The sequence below is a fragment of the Hypanus sabinus genome, chromosome 24 (genome assembly GCF_030144855.1).
Source record: "Hypanus sabinus isolate sHypSab1 chromosome 24, sHypSab1.hap1, whole genome shotgun sequence".
Lineage (NCBI taxonomy): Eukaryota > Metazoa > Chordata > Chondrichthyes > Myliobatiformes > Dasyatidae > Hypanus > Hypanus sabinus.
In genome coordinates, this window is record NC_082729.1 from 22797827 (window position 1) to 22820475 (window position 22649).

The 22649-nt window shown below is 46.2% G+C and overlaps 2 protein-coding genes across 2 annotated transcripts; one reads left to right on the forward strand and one right to left on the reverse strand.

Annotated features, from left to right (window-relative positions):
- The first annotated feature begins 3695 nt into the window (after nt 1–3695).
- On the forward strand, nt 3696–4469 carry LOC132380692 (C3a anaphylatoxin chemotactic receptor-like). The gene has a single exon (XM_059949677.1). It carries the CDS (start codon nt 3696–3698, stop codon nt 4467–4469), a length of 774 nt encoding a protein of 257 aa, XP_059805660.1.
- A 15766-nt stretch (nt 4470–20235) lies between these two features.
- Nucleotides 20236–21084, reverse strand: LOC132380693 (C3a anaphylatoxin chemotactic receptor-like). The gene has a single exon (XM_059949679.1). It carries the CDS (start codon nt 21082–21084, stop codon nt 20236–20238), a length of 849 nt encoding a protein of 282 aa, XP_059805662.1.
- Nucleotides 21085–22649: the final 1565 nt, after the last annotated feature.

Sequence of the window (22649 nt, forward strand, 5' to 3'; positions counted from 1 at the left end):
GAGGGTCAGGGCAATGCAATTTCACCACCATAGCAATCCACAATTTACCAAACCTCACTCGTATATTTTGCAATGTGTGCGGAAGCTGACGCATCCGCACCTGGAGGAAGTTGTGGTCGGTGAAGACGTAGGGAAAGGGTTTGATGGCACTTTTGAAGACCAAACTAACGGTGACGTACAGTCCGTCCAATGGGTGGGATGGGTTTAAGAGTTCTGGAAAGCCAGAAGACGACCAGATCAGTTTGTGGTTGTTTCTCAATAACACAAGGAGGTAACAGTGAATGCACTTAGCAAACACCAGCAATCTGCTTCCTTTATTTTTAAGAAATGGCATAAGTAATAAAGTTCTGAGTTTTAACAAGGGTCCTTTGAGCCAGTTATAGGTCGGCGGAGACGAGTTTTGCGCAGTGTCAAACCACGCGAGTATGTGGTGGATGCTGTGAATTTGCGCTCTGCAATCAATTATGGGACGGCATATGGGAGCTGAACGTGTCTGAACCTGAGAGTATGTAATTTGATAGTTTAGAGGGAGATGCATTCCATGTTTAACGCTAGAATTGTTTGATGAAATTGGTCAATACCACCAGGAGATTACAGTGAACTCACACAGCAGATAACAACAGGCTCTTTCCCTTATTTATCATAAGTAGCATATATAATGAAGTTCTGAGTTTAAACAAGTGCCCTGTGATGTTTCACGATCTGTCTCCACCTCTGCAAATGTGTGATGGGATGTTTTGCAATTACACTCTGCATGTGAACTTGGCAATATGTGATGGCATAATGTATGGAAGCTGAACTCTGTGCCTGAAACTGAGTGTGTGATTGGATCGCTTAGAGGGAGCTGCACGTCCGACCCTAGCAGTGTCGTTTCCGATGATTTAGGTGGTGCTTCACTCTGTACCGAACAAGCTAACACTATTATGGGACGGTGCAGAGTGATCTTCACGACATGTCCATCCCCAGTAATGCGTGAAGGGGCGGCGCAGTGGGAGCAACGCTCTCTCATCGAAAGATGGTTTCTCACATCTGATGACAGGCACTGGCAGATCTGCGGCTCGGGTCCATTGGTCCCTGAAATTCACTACAAAATAAATGGAGTATTTAAGCTCAGAATCGGAATCAGAATCAGAATCAAGTTTATTATTATCAGCATATGTCGAGAACTTTGTACACTTAGCAGCAGCCGTTCAATGCAATACATAATATAGAAGAAAAATAAATAAATAAATTTCACTATATGTATAGTGAATAGAATAAAATCGTGCAAAAACAAAAAAAAAGAAACAGTTTATATTTCAACGTGAGGTAGTGTTCACGTGCTCAATGTCCATTTAGGAATCGGATGACAGTGGGGAAAAAGCTTTTCCTGAATTGCTGTTTGTGTGCCTTCAGGCTACTGTACCTCCCACCTGATGGTAACAATGAGAAAAGGGCATGCCCAGATGGGGTCCAGAATAATGGACGCTCCTTTTCTGAGATACCACTACTTCAAGATGACCTGTCTACTTTGTAGTATAGTAACCAAGATGGAGCCGACGAAATTTATGCCCTCTGCAGCTTCATTCGGTCCTCTGCAGTATCCCTCCAACCCCCACCACCGCCACGTACTAGCAGTGATGCGACCTGTCTGAATATCTCCACGGTGCAACTATATATGTCTTTCAGTGTTTCGTTGACATATCAAATCTCTTCAAACTCCAAATGAAGTATCAACATGCTGAAGGAACTCAACGGGTCGGGCAGCATCCGTGGATCCACAGCATGCTGAGTTCCTCCAGCGTGTTTTTACGTGTTGATTTGATCTGCAGTGTACTTTGTGTTTCCTAATGAAGTATAGTCGTTCTCATGCCTTCCGAGGTAGGTTCTCAGAGATTTTGACACCCAGGAACTTGGAAATGCTCACTCTCTCCACTTCTGACCCCTCTGCGAGGATTGGTATCTGTTCCTTCGTCTTACTCTTCCTGAAGTCCACAATCAGCTCTTTCTGACGTTGAGTTCAAGGCTGTTGCTGCGCCACCACTCCTGTCGTTGGCATATCTCGCTTCTGTACACCCCGAGGTTTCGTCTGAGATTCCACCAAGAATGGTTCCGTAATCAGCAAAGTTGTAGATAGAATTTTAACTATTCCTAGCCACATAGTCAACAATATAGGGAGAGTAGAACAGTGGGCTAAACACTTAAAGCTGAGGTGCAACTGTTTTGATCGTCAGCGATGAGGAGGTATTATCACCAATCCGCACAAAAGTCCCAATACCGTCCCAATTTTCTCTCCCAGGGTCAGCCGCAATATGAAGCTCCCTCTTCTCCATCCTATCAATCACTCCTAGGGTCAGGCACGGACTAAAACTCATCCTATCCTGTCCCATCAGAAACTCCCGGGGTCAGACTCAGGGTTACGCTCGCTGAAAACCGTACCATCACAGCCTCCGAGGCTTAGCCGCAGAGTGAAGCTCGCTTTACACAGCTCCATTGCAGAATCCCGGGATCTGGCACAGAGTGATGCTCTCTAGATTGCCCACTGCCCACACGGACATGTTTAGACACAGAAAAACATTTTCATAGCACAAATAAACTAAACTTCGCAAGTTCTTCATTAATTGGGGTTACTGCTAACTCATTGCGCAATTGACTACACTTCCTCAAACTGCACTGACAGGTCTTCCTGCCCATGATCGATGAATTTCTACATGATTGGCATCTCAGCCACTGACGAGACAGTCAGCGCTCCAGACTTCTACCAGACCTGTGCTCAACTCCAGCACACTTCGCCGTTTCACGATCTAACTGGAGCTGCGGACTATCCCAGTTTTCATCACTGTATATTTCCCCTTCAAGCCTAGTTCTGTTGTGGCGACGATTTAAGACTCGAGTCAGACCGTCCCGAGCTGCTCCACGTGGCAAACCGAGGCTGAGACTCCAGGGAAGGTGAGCTGCAGCTCGACGGAAAGCGGGGTGAAAAGTGAGGAGGAGGGGTCCTGGGGGAGAATTCCATGAATGGGGTACCAGGAGACTAAAGGCACAGCAGAAGGTGGAGTGACGGATCTGGGGAGTGAGTCGGAAAGGGGCGCTTGGGATCTTTGAAGTAAAGGGGGTTCATACAGCAAAGGAAGAGTCTCTCTGTTCCCTAGACTGCCTCTACAGATAAGTCAAAATGCTAAATTGGCAAATTGATTTACCGGCCGTCTGCAAATTGGAGAGTCCGATTTTATTCTAATCCACCCGATACGACCGCCGCCTCCCCTAGCAGTCCGTTCCAAGCACACACCGCTTTTATGTTAAATGTTACACCGCACAGCTACTATAAACATTCCCCCGCGCAATTTCAATTGACATGCTTCAACATTCTGCTCTGGGCGAAGTCACTCTCTGCATTCCCTATCTGTGCATCTCATCGTTTAATAAGCCTCCATCTTCAGCGCCTTAAGCTCGAGAGAAAACCAGACTAATATTTCCAACTACTCCTTTAAACTGAAACCATCTAATCCAATACAAATCATAGTCAATGCTTTCTGCACCATCTGGAATGCTTGGATTTACTCCTGTAATGTGGAGACCATAGCTGCAAACAATACCCCAAATTAAGCCTTTTGTATGCATCATACTGTTGTGACAAGACTGCTGGACTCAATGTCCGGGGCGTTAAGTTAGGAAATGCCGGCAACAGCGCTGTCATTTGGGTGACGGGCTTTAAGATGGAGAGGAACGTCCACACAATGAGTTTCTTGTACCTGGCTGTCGCAGACCTAACCTACTGCCTCATCCACCCCTTCTGGATGGTCAACGTCGCCCAACGAGGCACCTGGCTCCGAAGTGACCTTCCGGAGATGTTGCCGCTCGGCTCCATCATCTTCAACGGGTCCGTTAGCATCCTCATGTTGACGCTGATCAGCATCTTCCGTTGCCTTTCCGTCACTCGGCCTATTTGGTTCCATCAACAGAACAGACTACGTTGGGCACATGTGACCTTCCTCGGGGTCTGCGGCTTCTCCATACTCCTGTGCATGACAGCCCTGCTGTACATCAAGCTTGAACCAGATTTTGATCAAAAGACCCGGGAAATGATGAGGGTCATTTGGGCTGTCTTTATCTTCGTGTTCCCCGTACTGATCATGACGGCTTGCTGTGCGTTTATTGGCTGGAGGCTGCACCGGGACAAATTCGTCAAGTCCAAGAAGCCCGTCCGCCTTATGATGACCGTGGTCGCCGCCTTTATCGCGTCCTGGCTCCCGCTCCACAGTTGCAATTTCGCAATGCTCTTTTTTAATTATTCGTTTCTGATCTGGAATGACGTAGCTACCGCCGTGGCTTGCTTCAGCAGCGCTCTCAACCCCTTTCTCTACGTCTTCACCGGCCGCGATTTCCGCCAGGTCTTCAGACGTTCCCTCGCCTCCTCTCTCCGTCTGGCCTTCTCGGAGGAGGAGCCAGAAATGAGGAACGACCCTCCCAGCCGAACAACTTCGCTGTGACGAGTGCCTGAGTGACCTCATCGCGGAACATCATTCGAACTGCATGCCCGCAGGAGTCGGAGGTGAACTTTCTGCAGCAAGACGTTTCCACGGTGGTTGCCGTTCTACACGTTTTGAGAAAGCTCTTTTTAACTTAATGATGATGCAGCATTTTGGTGGGCCTCGTCTGCACCCTCTATAACGCCTCCACATCCTTCCAGACTGCACAACCTGAGTTACCGAATCGGATATGCAATGGCCCAACTAACGAAACATGCATGGTCTATACCTTCGTGACGAAACAGCTATCATGTGGAAGCTTTGGGAGCGATACACTTGGAACACAAGATCCCTCTGTATATCGGTGTTGTTAAGGGCTCTGCAAACGTCTGTAATAATCTCGCTTTTGACAATGATAAATTTCCCACTGCTCCGTCCCGTCACGCACTCGTAGGTTTAGAAACAGAGTGAAACGCCATCTATAGCGTCGCATCTGACACTCTGAAGAAGAGACACAAGGAGAATCTCCCTCGACACCGCTTCACTAGAAGGGCAACTCAGAAATAAGCGGAATGTTGTCTCGTCCTGTCGTGTGGGGTGAGTGTTATCTGCAGGTTCCTCGAATTTGCTCTGCTTGGAGCTTTGAACCCACAGACAGGGGGCCCCCGTCCTCTGGCAGACTTCATTCTGACACACATGATGCTTCTACCAACTCTCCGAGCGGTAGGTTCTATCACCCGCAACTACCTGTGTAAAAAACTATCCGTCCTTTGAAATTTCGCCCTCTCAACGTCAAAGCATGTTACCTTCTATAATTTGTGTGGTTCCCTCTGGTTTCCCTCCAGCCTCTGAAGCTCCAGGGAAAGCAACCCAAGCCTGTGAACATCTCAGGGCACGCATCGGTACATTGCACTCAGAAATTGTAGATGTTACAGAACCATACCTCAGGGAGACGGGATATGCAATATTTCATGTTCAGGTTACCGGTGCTCTAGGTGGGATATAGGTGAAGAACAGGGGGCGGGGGAGGGATAAAGGGAAGTGGGAGTTCCATTTAATAAAGTGACGCCGCTTTTCCGAGATAATATTACTGAGGATCGTTCAGCGATGCTTCTTGACTTAGGCAGAGATAGCCATCTTCTTGAGCTGGTGCTGTAGGCTATCCTAGTCAAAGGGAATTAGAAGAATGCAATGCTACAGAGATTGCAGAAAGCTGCAGAAATTATTATGCTTCTCACGTCGGGGACTTTAACTTTACAGACTGGGATCGCTACGGGTTTAGATGTGATAGAATTTGTTCAGTGTGCTCATGGACGTGTCTTAGTGCAGCATGCAGAAGACCTGACCAGGCAGAGGGGAACATATGACCCGCTCATGGGAAATCGGGCAGGAGAAGTGGGACCAGTGACCATAGAACAGATTGAACGGTAGGTCCGATGGAGGAGAACGTGAGGGTAAGGGTCCGAGGTGAAATTACAAAGGGAACATCCAGTGAGGCTTTCTGGATGGGGCTCAGATGTAAGAAGTTGATTATTGCCATTTTGGGATTATTAGGGCTATTAGGTCCTCTAATATCAACGATAATTAGCGGCACGCACCGGCTAGGAGATGGCAGGACTTTGAATCAGTGATCTGGTTCTCATTTTAGATCCTCAGGACAAGACAATTCACTCTGTGCCTGATCCTGAGAGTGCGGAATGCGAAGGTGCAGCGCGAACTTCACTCTGTGTCTGAGCCTATGAGTGGGCCATGGGACGGTGCAGGGAGAGATCCACTCCTTTTCTTAAATATATATGAGACACAGTCAGATAGAGTTTTGAATAGCAGAGGATTGAAGGATTGCCAGGAAAAGGTGGAATGATGGTGTTGAGTCTACGGCCAGGTCAGCCATTATTTTATTGAATTCTGGAGGAGGCTGCCTGGACGAGTTAATCGTACTCCTATTTCTCATTTACGTATATTCCTATGGTTATATCTGGAATTAACGCCTGCTGGGAAAGGACGCGGATCCACTACAAATCCCTTACTCCTGGAACCAATCTCGAACAGAAACAATTTTAGAGATGGCTATCCACTGTACTCCCGCCGCTAAATGCAAAATTTCAGGTCAAATGCCGGGAATATTAAATCGGATTCTGACTCTGATTCAGAGTGGGCAGTCTAGCCTGGAACTGCCGTGGTGTTTATTTTTTAAGTTTGTTAAATGCATTCAGGGAAATTTTCTGTCAAAATATATGAAAGGTCATTACAAGCTGAGGGGAAGGCTTGATTTACTTTGGCAGAATAGGGCAGGAGGCGTGATAGAGTAAGGCCGGGATCAGGGAATACTTTAGGTCAGCAACTATAATTGAGTGGTTCTTCGTTGTTTCGGGACTGTCTGCAAAGAAGACAATTTATAAGGTTGTTGTGACGAAATCCTAAGGTTTATTAATTATGGACTGTGCCTTTAAAAAGAGAGAAAGTGTGTGTCGCTGATTCAGAGAGAGGGGGAGACTGAGAACAGCTCGAGAGTCACAATGATGATGGAAGGAATATCATCATATTGTCATTCTCACGACAATAAGTGCACGAGTTTGGAACAGGATAGAGCTCCCTTCGCACTGTCCACACACACTGCATTGGTCAGACACGGAGTGAAGCTCCCACCACACTGTCCGTCAGTCGCTGCAGGGTTCAGATACAGAGTGAAGCTCCTTCAACACTCCAGGAGTCAGACACAGAGCACATTGCATTCCCAGTGTCTGAACACACACACACACACACACACACACACACACACACGCACACACACACACACACACACACACACACACACACACGCACACACACACCCCTCCCACCCCCCCCCCCCCCCCACGGGTCAGAGGCAAAATGAGCTGCCGTCTACACCGTGCCATCACACTCTCCGGAGTTAAAACACAGGAAATTGCCCGCTTTGCACCGTCCCATCCAGTACTCCCGGGACCAGACTATGAAGTCTACCACGCCGTCGCCGCACCTCCCACAACCAGACGCAGAGTGAAAGTCCCTCCACACCTTCGTAATGCTGTCTCCCAGCTCAGGCGTCAAGTGAGGCTCCCTCGACTCCGTCCTATTGATCACTTCAAGGGTCAGTCACACAGTGCAGCTCGCTTTACACAGCCCCATTGCAGAATCCCGGGGACTGACACGAAGTGAAACTCTCCAGTTTGTCCACTACACACACTGACATGTTTTGACACAGAAGGTCATTTTCATGGCACAAATAAAAGAAACTTCGCAGGTTATAAATTAATTGTGGTTACTGGTAACTCAAGACACCATCACATCACACACTCCTGTGGTCACAGAGTGAAGCTCCCTCTTCACTGTCCCATCACTCAATCCCGAGGTCAGACACAGAGTGAAGCTACCTCCACATTGTCCCGTCACGCACTCCTGGGTGACAGGAGTCAGACACAGAATCAAGCTCCCTCTACACTGTCCCATCACACTTCCCGAGGTCAGACACAGAGTGAAGCTCCCACCACATCGTCCCATCACACACTCCCAGAGACGGACACAGAGTGAAACTCCCTCCACACCGTCCCATCACACACACCCGGGGTGAGACACAGAGTGAAACTCCCTCCACACCGTCCCATCACATACTCCCGGGGTCAGACACAGAGTGAATCTCCTTCCACACCGTCCCATCACACACTCCCGGGGTCAGACACAGAGTGAAGCTCCCTCCACACCGTCCCATCACACACTCCCGGGGTCAGACACAGAGTGAAACTCCCTCCACACCGTCCCATCACATACTCCCGGGGTCAGACACAGAGTGAATCTCCCTCCACACCGTCCCATCACACACTCCCGGGGTCAGACACAGCGTGAATCTCCCTCCACATCATCCCATCACACACTCCCAGAGACGGACACAGACAGCATCGTCCCACCACACATTCCCGGGGCAAGACACAGAGTGAAGCTTGCTCGACACCCCATCACATATTCCTGTGGCACGGAATAGACACAAATATTCATATTCTATGTTACTTTTCTGAAATAAAGAAAGTATTTGTTTTTTCTCTGTTGAGTGAAGTGATTGTTTTGTTTTCGTATCATAACCCAACTTACTCAAAATGGTTTTTTCAGCTGATTTCTCCCTGTTACTGCTTGTGTTCTAGGGGGGACTACAACCATCCCACCATCCCATCCTTTGGGATTGCAGATAAGTTACCATTGGCTTGGCCTGCTTCAACAGCACCCCCGACCGCCTTGTCTGTTTCCCGGACACCTCGTTCCTTTCCCCGAGGGAAGGCCAGAGTTGGGGAATGACACTCTTGACCTCTCCACCTCCTCAAAGACCAGGGACTGATGGACATCCTGGTGATCAACAGCCCTTGACGACATAGGAGGGAGGGTTCCATAAGGGACCTGGAGTGGAGCGTGGTGCACAGAACACCAGGAACATGGAAGAAGGACCAGTACGGTGAGGTTGAGGCCCTTTGACGCACTGTGATTGTGTTGAACTGTCTGCCCAATTAAATTGATCATTTTTGTCTGGAAATGGTCCATATCCCTCCATGAGTCTGTATAATTATAATAGACCATTATGGTATCTGTTTCCAGCACAGTCTATTCCAGGCTCTTAGCGGTCTCTGATCAGAAACTTAGCTAATGAATCCTAATGCAGCTTCCTCTGGTGGGACATAACCTAACTTGTGAGTCCATTCCATCAGCCAAAGGCGGAATTTTCTTGTGGTCAGCCATTTTGATTTCTGTCCCCATTCCCATTCCGACATGCCAGTCCAAGGTTTCCTCTTTTGCCCATCACGAGGCCACCCTCACGGTGGAGAAACAACACCTCATACTCTGTCTATGTAGCCTCCAACCTGATGGCATGAACATCGATTTCTCCTTCTTTTGTAGTTTATGTTTTATTCAAGTTCATCATGAAGCAAACATTTCCATAAGATGTATTTCAGATACTGTGTATATATATATATGTCATAGGATCAGATATACCACGAATCTCCACATAATATTTAACTGAGGAATTCACTTACAGAAAAGAGAGGAAAGAAAGAACAAGCGAAAGGAGAAAACCAGGCGTAAGTAGGAAATGATCTGTTTTTTACAACATACTCATTGACTTGTGAGGATAAAATCGGGCCTATGAGGTGTTATGTAGTTAAACCATTTTTCCCAGTATGAATCAAATTGTCCCAGCTTATGTTTAACAGATGCTGTTGTCTTCTCCATTTTGTAAGTGTCCATTGTAATTTCAATCCATGTATTTAAATTTGGGCTTTCCTGTGATAACCATTTCCTAGTAAGAGCCTTTTCGTCAGCCACTATCATAATATTCATTAACTATTTATCTTTTTTCAACGATTATCGAGGTATATACCCAAAATATATACTCTTACCTTGTAAGGGTATTTCACATGTCTTATAGGCCGTTGTGTATCCCACTCCAATAGTCTTTGATTACGGGGTAGTCCCAGAAAATATGATAATAGTTTGAATTTTGATTTTCACGATTTCTCCAGCAAACAAAGCGGTTACTATCATAATGGGATTTCTGAGAGGGTGTAATAAAAGTTCTTATCAAGTTTTTCCATCCGACCTCCCTCCATTTCTGTGAACTTGTACACTTCCATTGATAGCTCCATATTATTGTCCATTCTTCCTCAGATATAATTACCCCTCCTTCCTTCTCCCATTTTGTTTTAATGTATGAAGTCGAATGTGGTTTAAGATTTGACAAACACTGATACATCCTTGACATGATACTACTACCGTTATCTGAATTATATGCTTTTCTAAATAGCTCTATCAAACATGTTCTTGCCTTGGTTGCATTTTGAACCGTCCTATTAACGTATTGTCGCATCTGTAATTACCGAAAAAGCCTTGTTTTTCTAATAAGACTTTCCCTTCGAGCATTTCAAAACTGAACATTATATTCATTATTTTCAGTTCATTATATTCTAAAGAACTCTTTTTCATTTAGATGTCCAGTCCTTAAATCTAGCATCCAGTTTATTCGGCGTAAAATCTGAGTAATATGCACACCATTTACGTATTGAAATATCTCCCTCTAGTTTATATTCCTTTATAATAGTTTTCCATATTTTAAGAGTCCATTTCACCCATGGGTTATCAATAGTATTTATTTACCTTTGTAAGTTGTTGCCAGCCAAAATTACCAATATGGGGATGGAAAATATCCTCTCCTCAATGTTTTCCCATTGTGTATCGCTAGTTTTCCTTCGCTACGTTGACGACTACATTGGTGCTGCTTCCTGAACCCATGCTGATCTCATCAATTTCATCGACTTTGCCTCTAACTTTCACCCAGCCCTCAAATTCACTTGGTCCATCCCGGACACTTCTCTCCCCTTTCTCGATCTCTCGGTCTCCATCTCTGGAGACAGACTGTCCACTGACATCTTCTATAAATCCACTGACTCCCATTACTACTTCGATTAAACCTCTTCCCACCCTGACAAATGTAAAAATGCTATTCCCTATTCCCAGTTCGTCTCCGGCGCATCTGCTCCCAGGATGAAACTTCCCGTTCCAGGACATCTAAAATAAAGAATCGTGGTTTCCCTTCTGCCGTCATCAATGATGCCCTCATCCGCATCTCCTCCATTTCCCACATTTCGGCCCTCATCCCAGCCTCCCGTTACCACAACAGGGACCGTGTTCCCCTTGTCCTCACCTACCACCCCACCAGCCTCCGGATCCAGCATATTATGCTCCACAACTTCTGTCATCTTCAACAGGACCCCACCACTGCACATTTTCCCTCTCTATCCCTCTCTGCTTTTCGCAAGGATCGTTCCAAACGCGACTGCCTGGTCCACACGTCCCTCTCACACCCGGTACTTATCCCTGCAAGCGGAAGTGCTATACATGACTCTACACATCCTGTCTTAGCACCATTCAGGGCCCCAAACAGTCCTTCCAGGTGAGGCCGTCACCTGGAAGGACTTTTGTGCGTGACACTCAACCCATCATGGATGGTACAGTAATTTGACATTGTAAATTGACCCATCATTAAATTAGGATTAAATTAAGGGATTGCTGAGTGACGTGTTGCGATGGGACAGAAGGGCCGATTTAGCGTAGTGTCAAGATAGATAGATAGATAGATGGATGTCCGTCACAACCCGGGTCAAGAAGCAAACTGAGTTTGCACTTCTCTTCATCTTGAGACTCATTACCCAGATGACCGCACCATTAATGGACGCCAGTAGGAAAGAGAGGGTGAAAATGATTGAGTACAAGATATCGGAAGCTAACCACTGAATCGGGGAGACTCCAGATGTGGAATTGTCAAGAGGAAAAGTTGTAGCTGGAGAAGATGTCACTGAAAGAGCGAAGAACAGTAAAACTGGCGGGAACAAGGGATGTTCGGGATGGCAATGGAGGAAGGAGACCCGCGGGAGGGGTACGGGACAAAGAAGGAATGCCAGGGTCGGAGATATTATCATGGAATTTGTTTTACGCTTCTCCGGCAGCAAAACATAAAATCACTACAAATCTATGCAAATGTCAACGGCAGCGGGACTTCCGAGAACTCGGAAGAAGGCTGAAAAGCAGGACTTCCAGGGTGGTTATCTCGGGTTTTCTTCCAGTTCCTCGTGCTGGAGAGGGCAGGAACAGGATGTTATGGATCTGAATGTGTGGCTGAGGAACTGGTGCAGGAAGCAAGGATTTACATTCTTGGACCACTGGGATCCGTTTTTGGGTAGGGATGAATTGTACAAAAGGGACTGGTTGCTCCTTAATAGGCGGGGGACAAGGATTCTGGCAGAAAGGTTTGCCACTGCAACACGGATGTGTTTAAACTAAGTAGTGGGGGGGGGGAGGGGATGAACTGGAAATATAAGGATGGAGTTAAAGGGAAAGTGAAAATAAGAAAAGTTAGAAAGGACAACAGAATCAATGGAGTAGAAAGCTCAAGAAGAGATCATACAGTATGGCCAAGTGAAATAGGAATTAATATGAAAGGAGAGGGGAGTAACGAATTAAAAGTATTATATATGAATGCACGAAGTATAAGGAATAAGGTAGATGAGCTTGAGGCTCAGTTGGAAATTGGCAAGAACGATGTTGTGGGAATAACAGAGACATGGCTTCAAGGGGACAGGGCCTGGGAAATGAATATTCAAGGATATACAACTTATCGAAAGGACAGACTGACTGGCAGAGGGGGTGGGGTGGCTCTTTGGTGAGGAATGATATTCAGTCCCTTGTGAGGGGGGGAAATAGAATCAGGGGATGTAGAGTCATTATGGATAGAACTGAGAAATTCTAAGGCTAGAAAGACCCTAATGGGAGTTATCTACAGGCCCCCAAATAGCAGTCTGGATGTAGGGTGTAAGTTGAATGAAGAGTTAAAATTGGCATGTCGCAAAGGTAATGATACAGCCGTCATGAGGAATTTCAACATGCAGGTAGACTGGGAGAATCAGAATGGTACTGGACCGCAAGAAAGGGAGTTTGTGGAGTGCCTCCGAGATGGATTCTTTGAACAGCTTGTACTGGAGCCTACCAGGGAGAAGGCAATTCTAGATTTAGTGTTGTGCAATGAAACGGATTTGATCAGAGACCTCGAGGTAAAGGAACCATTAGGAGGTAATGACCATAATATGATATGTTTTAACCCACAATTTAAGAAGGAGAAGGGAAAATCGGATGTGTCACTATTACAGTTGAACAAAGGGAACTATGGAGCTATGAGGGAAGAGCTGGCCAAAGTTCAATGGAACAATACCCTAGCAGGGAAGACAGTGGAACAACAATGACAGGTATTTCTGGGAATAATGCAGAAGGTGCAGGATCGGTTCATTCCAAAGAGGAAGAAAGATCCTGAGGGGAATAAGGGGCGGCTGTGGCTGACGAGGGAAGTAAAGAGCAGTATAAAAATAAAAGCGAAGAACTATAACATAACAAAGATGAGCGGGAAACCGGAGGACTGGGAAGCTTTTAAAGAGCAACAGAAGATTACAAAAAGGCAATACGCCAAGAAAAAAATGGGGTACGAAGGTTAACTAGCCAAGAATAGAAAGGAGGATAGTAAAAGCTTCTTTAGGCATGTGAATAGCAAAAAATTGTTAAGACCAAAATTGGGCCATTGAAGTCAGAAACAGGTGAATTTATTATGGGGAACAAGGAAATGGCAGACAAGTTGAACAGGTACTTTGGATCTGTCTTCACTAGGGAAGACACAAACAATCTCCCAGATGTACTAGTGGCCAAAGGAACTAGGGTAAAGGATGAACTGAAGGAAATTTAAATTAGGCAAGAAACGGTGTTGGATAGACTGTTGAGTCTGAAGGTTGATAAGTCCCCGGTACCTGATTGTCTGCATCCCGGGGTACTTAAAGAGGTGGCTCTAGAAATCGTGGACGCATTGGTAATCATTTTCCAATGTTCTATAGATTTAGGAACAGGTCCTGCTGATTGGTGGCTAATGTTGCCCCACTTTTCAAGAAAGGAGGGAGAGAGAAAACAGGGAATTATAGAATGGTTAGCCTGACGTCAGTGGTGGGAAAGATGCTGGAGTCAATTATAAAAGAGGAAATTACGACACATTTGGATAGCAGTAGAAGGATCAGTCCGAGTCAGCATGGATTTATGAAAGGAAAATCATGCTTGACTAATTTTCTGGAGTTTTTTGAGGATGTAACTATGAAAATGGACAAGGGAGAGCCAGTGGATGTAGTGTACCTGGACTTCCAGAAAGCTTTTGAAAGCTACATAGGAGATTAGTAGGCAAAATTAGGGCACATGGTATTGGGGGCAGAGTAATGACATGGATTGAAAATTGGCTGGCTGACAGGAAACAAAGAGTAGCGATTAACGGGTCCCTTTCGGAATGGCAGGCTGTGACCAGTGGGGTAATGCAAGCTTCGGTGCTGGGACCGCAGCTGTTTACAATATACATTAATGATTTGGATGAAGGTATTAAAAGTAACATTAGCAAATTTGTCGATGACAGAAAGCTTGGTGGTAGTGTGAAATGTCAGGAGGATATTATGAGAACGCAGGGTGACTTGGACACGTGGGCAAATGTATGGCAGATGCAGTTTAATGTAGATAAATGTGAGGTTATCCACTTTGGTGGCAAGAACAGGAAGGCAGATTACTATCTAAGTGGAGTCAAGTTAGAAAAAGGGGAAGTACAACGAGATCTCGGTGTTCTTGCACATCAGTCAATGAAAGCAAGCATGCAGGTACAGCAGGCAGTGAAGAAAGTTAATTGCACACTGGCCTTTATAACAAGACGGATTGAGTATAAAAGTAAAGAGAACCTTCTGCAGCTGAACAGGGCCCTGGTGAGACCCCACCTGGGGTATTGTGTGCAGTTTTCGTCTCCAAATTTGAATAAGGACATTCTTGCTATTGAGGGAGTGCAGCGTAGATTCACAAGGTTAATTCTCGGAATGGCGGGACTGTCATATGTTGAAAGATTGAAGCGACTGGGCTTGTATACACTGGAATTTAAAAGGATGAGAGGGGATCTGATTGAAACATATAAGATTATTAAGGGATTGGACACGCTGGAGGCAGGAAGCATGTTCCCGCTGATGGGTGAGTCCAGAACTAGAGGCCACAGTTTAAGAATAAGGGATAGAGCATTTAGAACAGAGATGCGGAAAAACTTTTTCACCCAGAGAGTGGTGGATATGTAGAATTCTCTGCCCCAGAAGGCAGTGGAGGCCAAGTCTCTGGGTGCACTCAAGAGAGAGTTAGATAGAGCCCTTATAGAAAGCGGGGTCACGGGATATGGGGAGAGGGCAAGAACGGGGTACTGATTGTGTATGATCAGCTATGATCACAGTGAATGGCGGTGCTGGCTAGAAGGGCCGAATGGCCTACTCCTGCACCTACTGTCTATTGTCTGGTCTATTGTCACATAAAATTACTACAAATCTATGCAAAAGTCAATGGCAGCCTATGTGTAAAAGTACGTTTATTTTTACACAACGAATGGTGTCTGTGTGGTATGTGATGCTTGGATGGAGGTAGAGGAAAATACATTGGGGAAGTTTAACAGACACTTAGATAGTCACAGGGATGAAGGGCAAATCAAGAGCCATACGGGAGGGAAGCTTGGGATTCCCCGGAAAATACCCCGGGACGTATTGTTCTATAGATGTATTACTCGAGAGCTTCTATAAATGCTTGGTGCCAAGTACACTGACTGGCTATATTACAGCCTGTTATGGGACCACCAATGCCTTTGCGCGGGAAGTCCAACAAAAGGTAATGGATTCGGCCCAATACATTGGGGTAAAGCCTTCACAACCATTAACCTCCTGTCAGAATAACATCTACCCTCTGTATTCCATTGGCAAACACATTGTGAATCCAAACTTACAAGTCACTGTGTACCCCATGCATGTTGTATATTGAATGTGATGTAGATGCAATTGGAGCAGGTTAAAACGTCGGAACTTTGCGTTGCAAGGAATGAACTTTTACAGCCAGTCTTGACAGAGGGTGAAGCTCCGTGTTCGGTATCCTATCACACACATCCGGTATAGCTTTGTTAACTATAGTACCTCTCTGCTGAGTGACCCCGTGCTATTTTCTGGTATCATCCATTCAACTTCCTCAAATGATCTTTGTAATCATCAGTGTTTGTGGCCTCTCGGACAGATGTGTCCAGGTGCACCCCCTGGAAGCACAAATTCCACTCCTCCTCATGAGGCTACCGCCCTGCAGTTCCACGCCTCCTCACTGCTCCACGGTTACCTCCCCAGTACCATTTACACGCCTTTTCGGACAGGACTCTGTCTGAACTACTGTGGGGATTGTGTGTTTGATCTTGTAGACCTAAGGTTGCCATACCCCAGGAAGAAGTGGGGCTTGCTAAGGTCACCCCTCCCATCTGATCCACAGTACACAGAGAATACTGGGCCACTTTCTTTGCTGCTGTATACGTCAACAGATGTGTTGCATTTTCTTTCATCCGTTGAAAGAATTAATGAGTAAAATTTACAAAGCTAGCGGTTTAAGAATAACCAGTAGAAAACCGAGGAGCGACACTACTCTGTAGTGGTTAGCACAGTGGATTAGAGCCCAGGCTGAAGGCCGTGAAGCAAGGGGGTACGTTTTCCACGTGAGAACATGGATTTCATCCCTATGCTGCTCCTCTCCTTCTTCTTCTTCTTCTTCTTCTTCTTCTTCTTCTTCTTCTTCTTCTTCTTCTTCTTCTTCTTCTTCTTCTTCTTCTTCTTCTTCTTCTTCTTCTTCTTCTTCTTCTTCTTCTTCTTCTTCTTCTTCTTCTTCTTCTTCTTCTTCTTCTTCTTCTTCTTCTTTTCCTCCCCGCCTCTTCTTTCTCCTCCTGCTCCTCCTCCTCCTCCTCCTCATGCTCCTTTTCGTTATTCATCTTCATCCCTTTCTTCTTCCACATTGAACTTAGACAGTTTAGCTGCTACAGAACCATGGCTGAGGGAAATGGGATACGCAAGTATTTTATTTTCATCTTATGGTGCTAAAGCTGGGATATAGATAATTACTAGGTAGTGTCGGGGGGAAGGGAAATGCATTTCATAATAGTGCACCACTATTCGGAGATAATACTGAGCATCGTCCAGTGATGCTTTCTGAGCGAAGCTGAGATAATCATTTCTTTGAAAATGTACTGTAGGCTACCTAATAGTCAATGAGAATTAGACGAACATAACTCCATGGAGATTGCAGATTGCTGCAGAAATTATAGAGCTGCTAGCGTCGGGGACTTCAAATTTGCAGACTGGGTCTGCCATAATACTACGGATTAGATGTGGTAGAGTTTGTTTAGTGTGATCAAAAAGGCGGGCTCGTGGATCTTATTGAAGAACCGACCAGGGCGAGGAGACAGTTTGATCCACTGGTGGGAAATGGGGTTACAGAGGTTACAGAGTGGGGATCGCCTTTGGTCAGTGATTATCACTGAATTCTGCTCACATTCGACAAAGTGGGCGCAAGCTATTGTTATAATTTGAAGGCAAGGCAAATTTTATCTCTTTTACAGGAACGCATAAACTGGTTGGAGTAGCTTCTTTGCAGGCAAAGTGGCGCCTGACAGATGGGACGATTTTAAACTTGTGACAAGGTGAATTCAAGGTCTGCATGTTCCTCTTAGAGTGAGGGCAAGACATCAGGGGTAGGGAATCGAGAATGAGGAGGTATAATTTGGTTAGGTATTTCAAGATTACATTGAGTTCAAAAAGATAACAGTTGAGAAGGTAAGGCAGCTCAGGAACAATCTGGCGGAGGCGGAGGCGGAGGATGCTGGCTCGGATATAAATGTGTGCTTTCCATGGGCAATTTTCAATGAAATCGAGTGCGTCACAGTGAAATCGGTATGGGCTCGAATAACAAGCGAGAGCATTTTGAGAATAAGGTAGAGTTGGTGTTAAATCTCTTGGAGAGCATTAAAGTAGATGTTCTCACAGGTACCAAAGGATGAAGAAGAGAAAGTCTGGAGTCCAGCCATCACGAAAGTGAATGGCCTAACAACGGAAGGGGATAAGGGGTGGGGGGGGGGGGGGGTCATTGAAACCTACTGGGGCGAGGGCACGGGTATTTGGTGCTGTATGGCTTACATATTTTAACTGCTTTCTAACAGAAGCGAATTCGAGCTGATCGGGCAATCTGGCGCTGCTCTGCCTCCCAGAGGCTGTGATGTTTGGTCTCAACAACAACTGAAAATCTTGACCATGTCTTCATACTTTTATGTATTGAGTTGCTGCCACATGACTGGCTGGTCAGATGCTGGCATAGTAGAGCAGGGCCTAATGCAGTGGCCGCTGAATGTATGTTATCAATTACCTTCAGTGGCTCAGCTTCAAAGTTCAAAGTACGTTTAATATGAAAGTATGTATGTAGTACGCAGTGTTACGTACCCCGTAACGGATTCAAAGAACCAGCAGAAACGGAACACACATGGAGTCTGGTCCTTCAATTAACAAACGCTATTTTATTAGTAACTACGTAATAAGTTAATACAAAACCAGATAAATCAAACAGGTTAGCAGAGTTTATGCTACATACGTGAGTGACTATAAAACCTCAAACTTCCTCAAGCTTAGCTGAGGTGATTCAGTTTTACAATGGTATATAAACGAAGTCAGTTCAATTTGTGATGTTGAGTTGAGTAGAATTGAGGAGAGAGAGCGAGGTGATATGTTATCTAAGTAAGCCGATGCCGTCGATCCTGTTGTCTTCCGACTGTGACCACACTAAGGGTACCGCTTTCACGTGGTACAGCTATCAACTCGGGCAAGAGATAAACACACCGATAGCTTTCCACAGGTCACCCCTTTTTCCACACTGCGGGAGCCACTGATCGATTCTCCCGATCGATCCTCAAAACCCATCCTTTCATGGGCACCCAAAGCTCATCCAGTGTCTGTTTCCCTGTGTCTCTGTGTGTCTACCAGAAAGCCAGCTGACCTTGTATATATATCCAAAGATGCTGAACACCAGCTGTCCAGTACATAGCTTCGCTCTTCCATCAGCATAGCGACTCACGAGCTGCTCGGTGCCTCTCTCTATCTGAATCAGCGGCACGCACTCTCTCTCTCTCTCTCTCTCTCTCTCTCTCTCTCTCTCTCTCTCTCTCTCTCTCTCTCTCTTTTTAAAGGCACAGTCCATAATGAATAAACCTTCGGATTTCGTCACAACAGCTTTAAAAAATTGTTTCCCTTACAGACAATCCCGAAACAACGAAGAACCATGGGAGCATCCCGTTCAAAGAAAATTATCAAACATCAATACAGCGCGCAAACAAAATCACGCATAAAGTAGCATTTTTTAAAAAAAGCACGAGCGAAACACAGAATAATGTGAAACGAATTCAATGATAGTTGCTGGCCTAAAGTGTTCCCCTATCCTGACCCCACTCGGTCACGCCTCCTGTCCCATTTTGCTAAAGTAATTAAAGTTTTCCCGTCAGCTTGCTATGACCTTTCATATATTTTGACAGAAGTTTTCCCTGAATACATTTAACAAACTTAACAAATTATCACCATGGCAGTCCCAGACTATATTAGGGAAGTAAAAACCTCCTACTCTGAATAAGAGCCAAAATTAGATTTATTATTCCCGACATTTGACCTGAAATTTTGCATTTTGCGGCGGGAGTACAGTGGATAGCCATCTCTAAAAATTGCTTCCGATCGAGATTGGTTCCAAGAGTAAGGGACTTGTAGTCGATCCAGGTCCCTTCCCAGCAGGCATTAATTCCAGATATAACCATAGGAATATACGTACATGAGAAGTAGGAGTACGATTAACTCATCCAACACAGGCAGCCTCCTCCGGAATTCAATAAAATCATGGCTGACCTGGCCGTAGACTCAACACCATCATTCCACCTTTTCCTGACAATCCTTCAATCCTCTGCTATGCAAAACTCCAGCTGACTGTGTCTCAAATATATTCAAGAAAAGGAGGGGATCTCTCCCTGCACCGTCCCATGGCCCACTCATAGGCTCAGACACAGAGTGAATTTCGCGCTGCACCTTCGCATTACGCACTCTCAGGATCAGGCATTCGTTGTTGTGACATTCTATATCAGATTTGGTAACTCAGGTTGTGCAGTCTGGAAGGATGTGGATGCGTTGTAGGGGGTACAGACGAGGTCCACCAGAATGCTGCATCATTATTAGTTAAAAAGAGCGCTTTTTCCACACATGCAGAACGGCAGCCACCGTGGAAACGTCTTGCTGCAGAAAGTCCACGTCCGAATCCTGCGGGCATGCAGTTCGAATGATGCTCCGCGAGGAATTCGCTCAGGCACTCGTCACAGCGAATTTGTTCGGCTGGGAGGGTCGTTCCTCATTTCCGGCTCCTCCTCCGAGAAGGCCAGACGGAGAGAGGAGGCGAGGGAACGTCTGAAGACCTGGCGGAAATCGCGGCCGGTGAAGACGTAGAGAAAGGGGTTGAGAGCGCTGCTGAAGCAAGCCACGGCGGTAGCTACGTCATTCCAGATCAGAAACGAATAATTAAAAAAGAGCATTGCGAAACTGCAACTGTGGAGCGGGAGCCAGGACGCGATAAAGGCGGCGACCACGGTCATCATAAGGCGGACGGGCTTCTTGGACTTGACGAATTTGTCCCGGTGCAGCCTCCAGCCAATAAACGCACAGCAAGCCGTCATGATCAGGACGGGGAACACGAAGATAAAGACAGCCCAAATGACCCTCATCATTTCCCAGGTCTTTTGATCAAAATCTGGTTCAAGCTTGATGTACAGCAGGGCTGTCATGCACAGGAGTATGGAGAAGCCGCAGACCCCGAGGAAGGTCACATGTGCCCAACGCAGACTATTGTGTTGATGGAACCAAAGTGGCCGAGTGACGGCCAAGCAACGGAAGATGCTGATCAGCGTCAACATGAAAACGCTGACGGACCCGCTGAAGATGATGGAACCGAGCGGCAACATGTACAGAATGTCATTTCGGAGCCAGGTGCCTCGTTGTGCAACGTTGGCCATCCAGAAGGGGAGGGTGAGGCAGTAGGTTAGGTCTGCCACAGCCAGGTACAAGAAACTCATTATGTGGATGTTCCGCTCCATCTTAAAGCCCGTCACCCAAATGACAGCGCTGTTGCCGGGAACGCCGAGCAGGAAGGTGATGGCGTAAGGGATCATGGTCCATTTGGAGACCGTCTGGAGATCGGGGCCGTTCCAAGCTGTGGTAAGGTTAAACAAATCCTTCTGGATCGACATTTTCGTCCTGGTGGTGAGGCTGAGAGGGTTGGGGAATTTGCGGATGGGGAGCGTGAGGGAAGAAGGAAAGATGGATAGATAGAGAGAAGGAGTGGATGAGTAAGAGGACAAAATATTCTACGATCTCTCCTCAGCCCCGTCTCCCTCACAGCGCGACGCTCCCACATCACATTCCCTCCTAACATCCCTCTCCATAACCATTTGGGCCGAATGGCAGGAGGACGTATTGATAAGTTTCCAGCCAGTAGAACATTTTGTGTTGTGGACCGTGAAAAAGGCTGTATCGAATCGAGCATGATGTCTATCTGGGTACAGGTTTGAGCAGAGAAACGTCAGCTGGAATTTAACCCGGAGAAGTGTGAGATGTTGCACGTTACCAGGGCAAATGTAAGGGGAACGCATGCAGGAAATTGTAAAAACTGATTTAGAGAGGGATCTCGGGTTCGGTGCTCCAAGGTCCGTAAAAGTACATACACAACAGATAGCGTGGTGAAGATGGCATATGTTATTCTTAAATTTCCTAACTTAACGCCTCGGACATTGAGTCCAGCGGTCTTGTCACAACAGTATGATGCATACACAAGGCTTTATTTGGGGTATTGTTTGCAGTTCTGGTCTCCCCATTACAGGAGTGAATCCAAGCATTCCAGACGGTGCAGAAGACATTCACCATGATTTGTACAGGATCCGATTAAAGGATCAGTTGGATATATTCGTCTGGTTTTCTCTGGAGCTTAAGGGGCTGAGGATGGAGGCTTATTAAACGATGAGATGCACAAATAGGGAATGCAGAGAGTGACTTCGCCCAGCGCAGAATTTTGAAGGATGTCAATTGAAATTGTGCGGGGTAATGTTTATAGTAACTGTGCGGTGTAACGTTTAACATAAAAGCGGTGTGTACCTGGAACGGACTGTTAGGGGAGGCGGTGGACGTAGCAGGTAGGTTAGAATAAAATCAGACTCTCCAATTTGCAGACGGCCACAGCAGATGGCCGGTAAATCAATTTTGTCTTATCTGCAGAGGCAGCCTGGAGAGCAGAGAGATTCTTCATTTGCCTGAGTAAACCACCTTTAGTTCAAAGATCCCGTGCGCCCCTTTCCGACCCGTTCCCCAGTCTGTCACTCTATCTTCTACTGTGTCTTTTGTCCATGGTGCCCCATTCATGGCATTCTCCCCAGGACCCCTCCTCCTCACCTTTCACCCTGCTTTCCGTCGAGCTGCAGCTCACCTTCCCCGGGGAGTCTCAGCCTCGATTAGCCACCGTGAACAGCTCGGACGGTCTGACTCAAATCTTAGACCACCAGAACTCGGCTTGAAGAGGAAATACACAGTGACGAACGCTGGGACAGTCCGCGGCTCCAGGTAGATCGTGAAACGGCGAAGTGTGCTGGAATTAAAGTCAGAAGCACTGAGTGGTGACTGACTTTCGTAAGTGGCTGAGATGTCGATCACGTAGGAATTCACAGATCATAGGAATGAAGACCAG

Coding starts and splice junctions, on each gene's coding strand:
- LOC132380692 (XM_059949677.1), top strand. CDS start 3,696: ATGGAGAGGAACGTCCACACAATGAGTTTCTTGTACCTGGCTGTCGCA.
- LOC132380693 (XM_059949679.1), bottom strand. CDS start 21,084: ATGATCCCTTACGCCATCACCTTCCTGCTCGGCGTTCCCGGCAACAGC.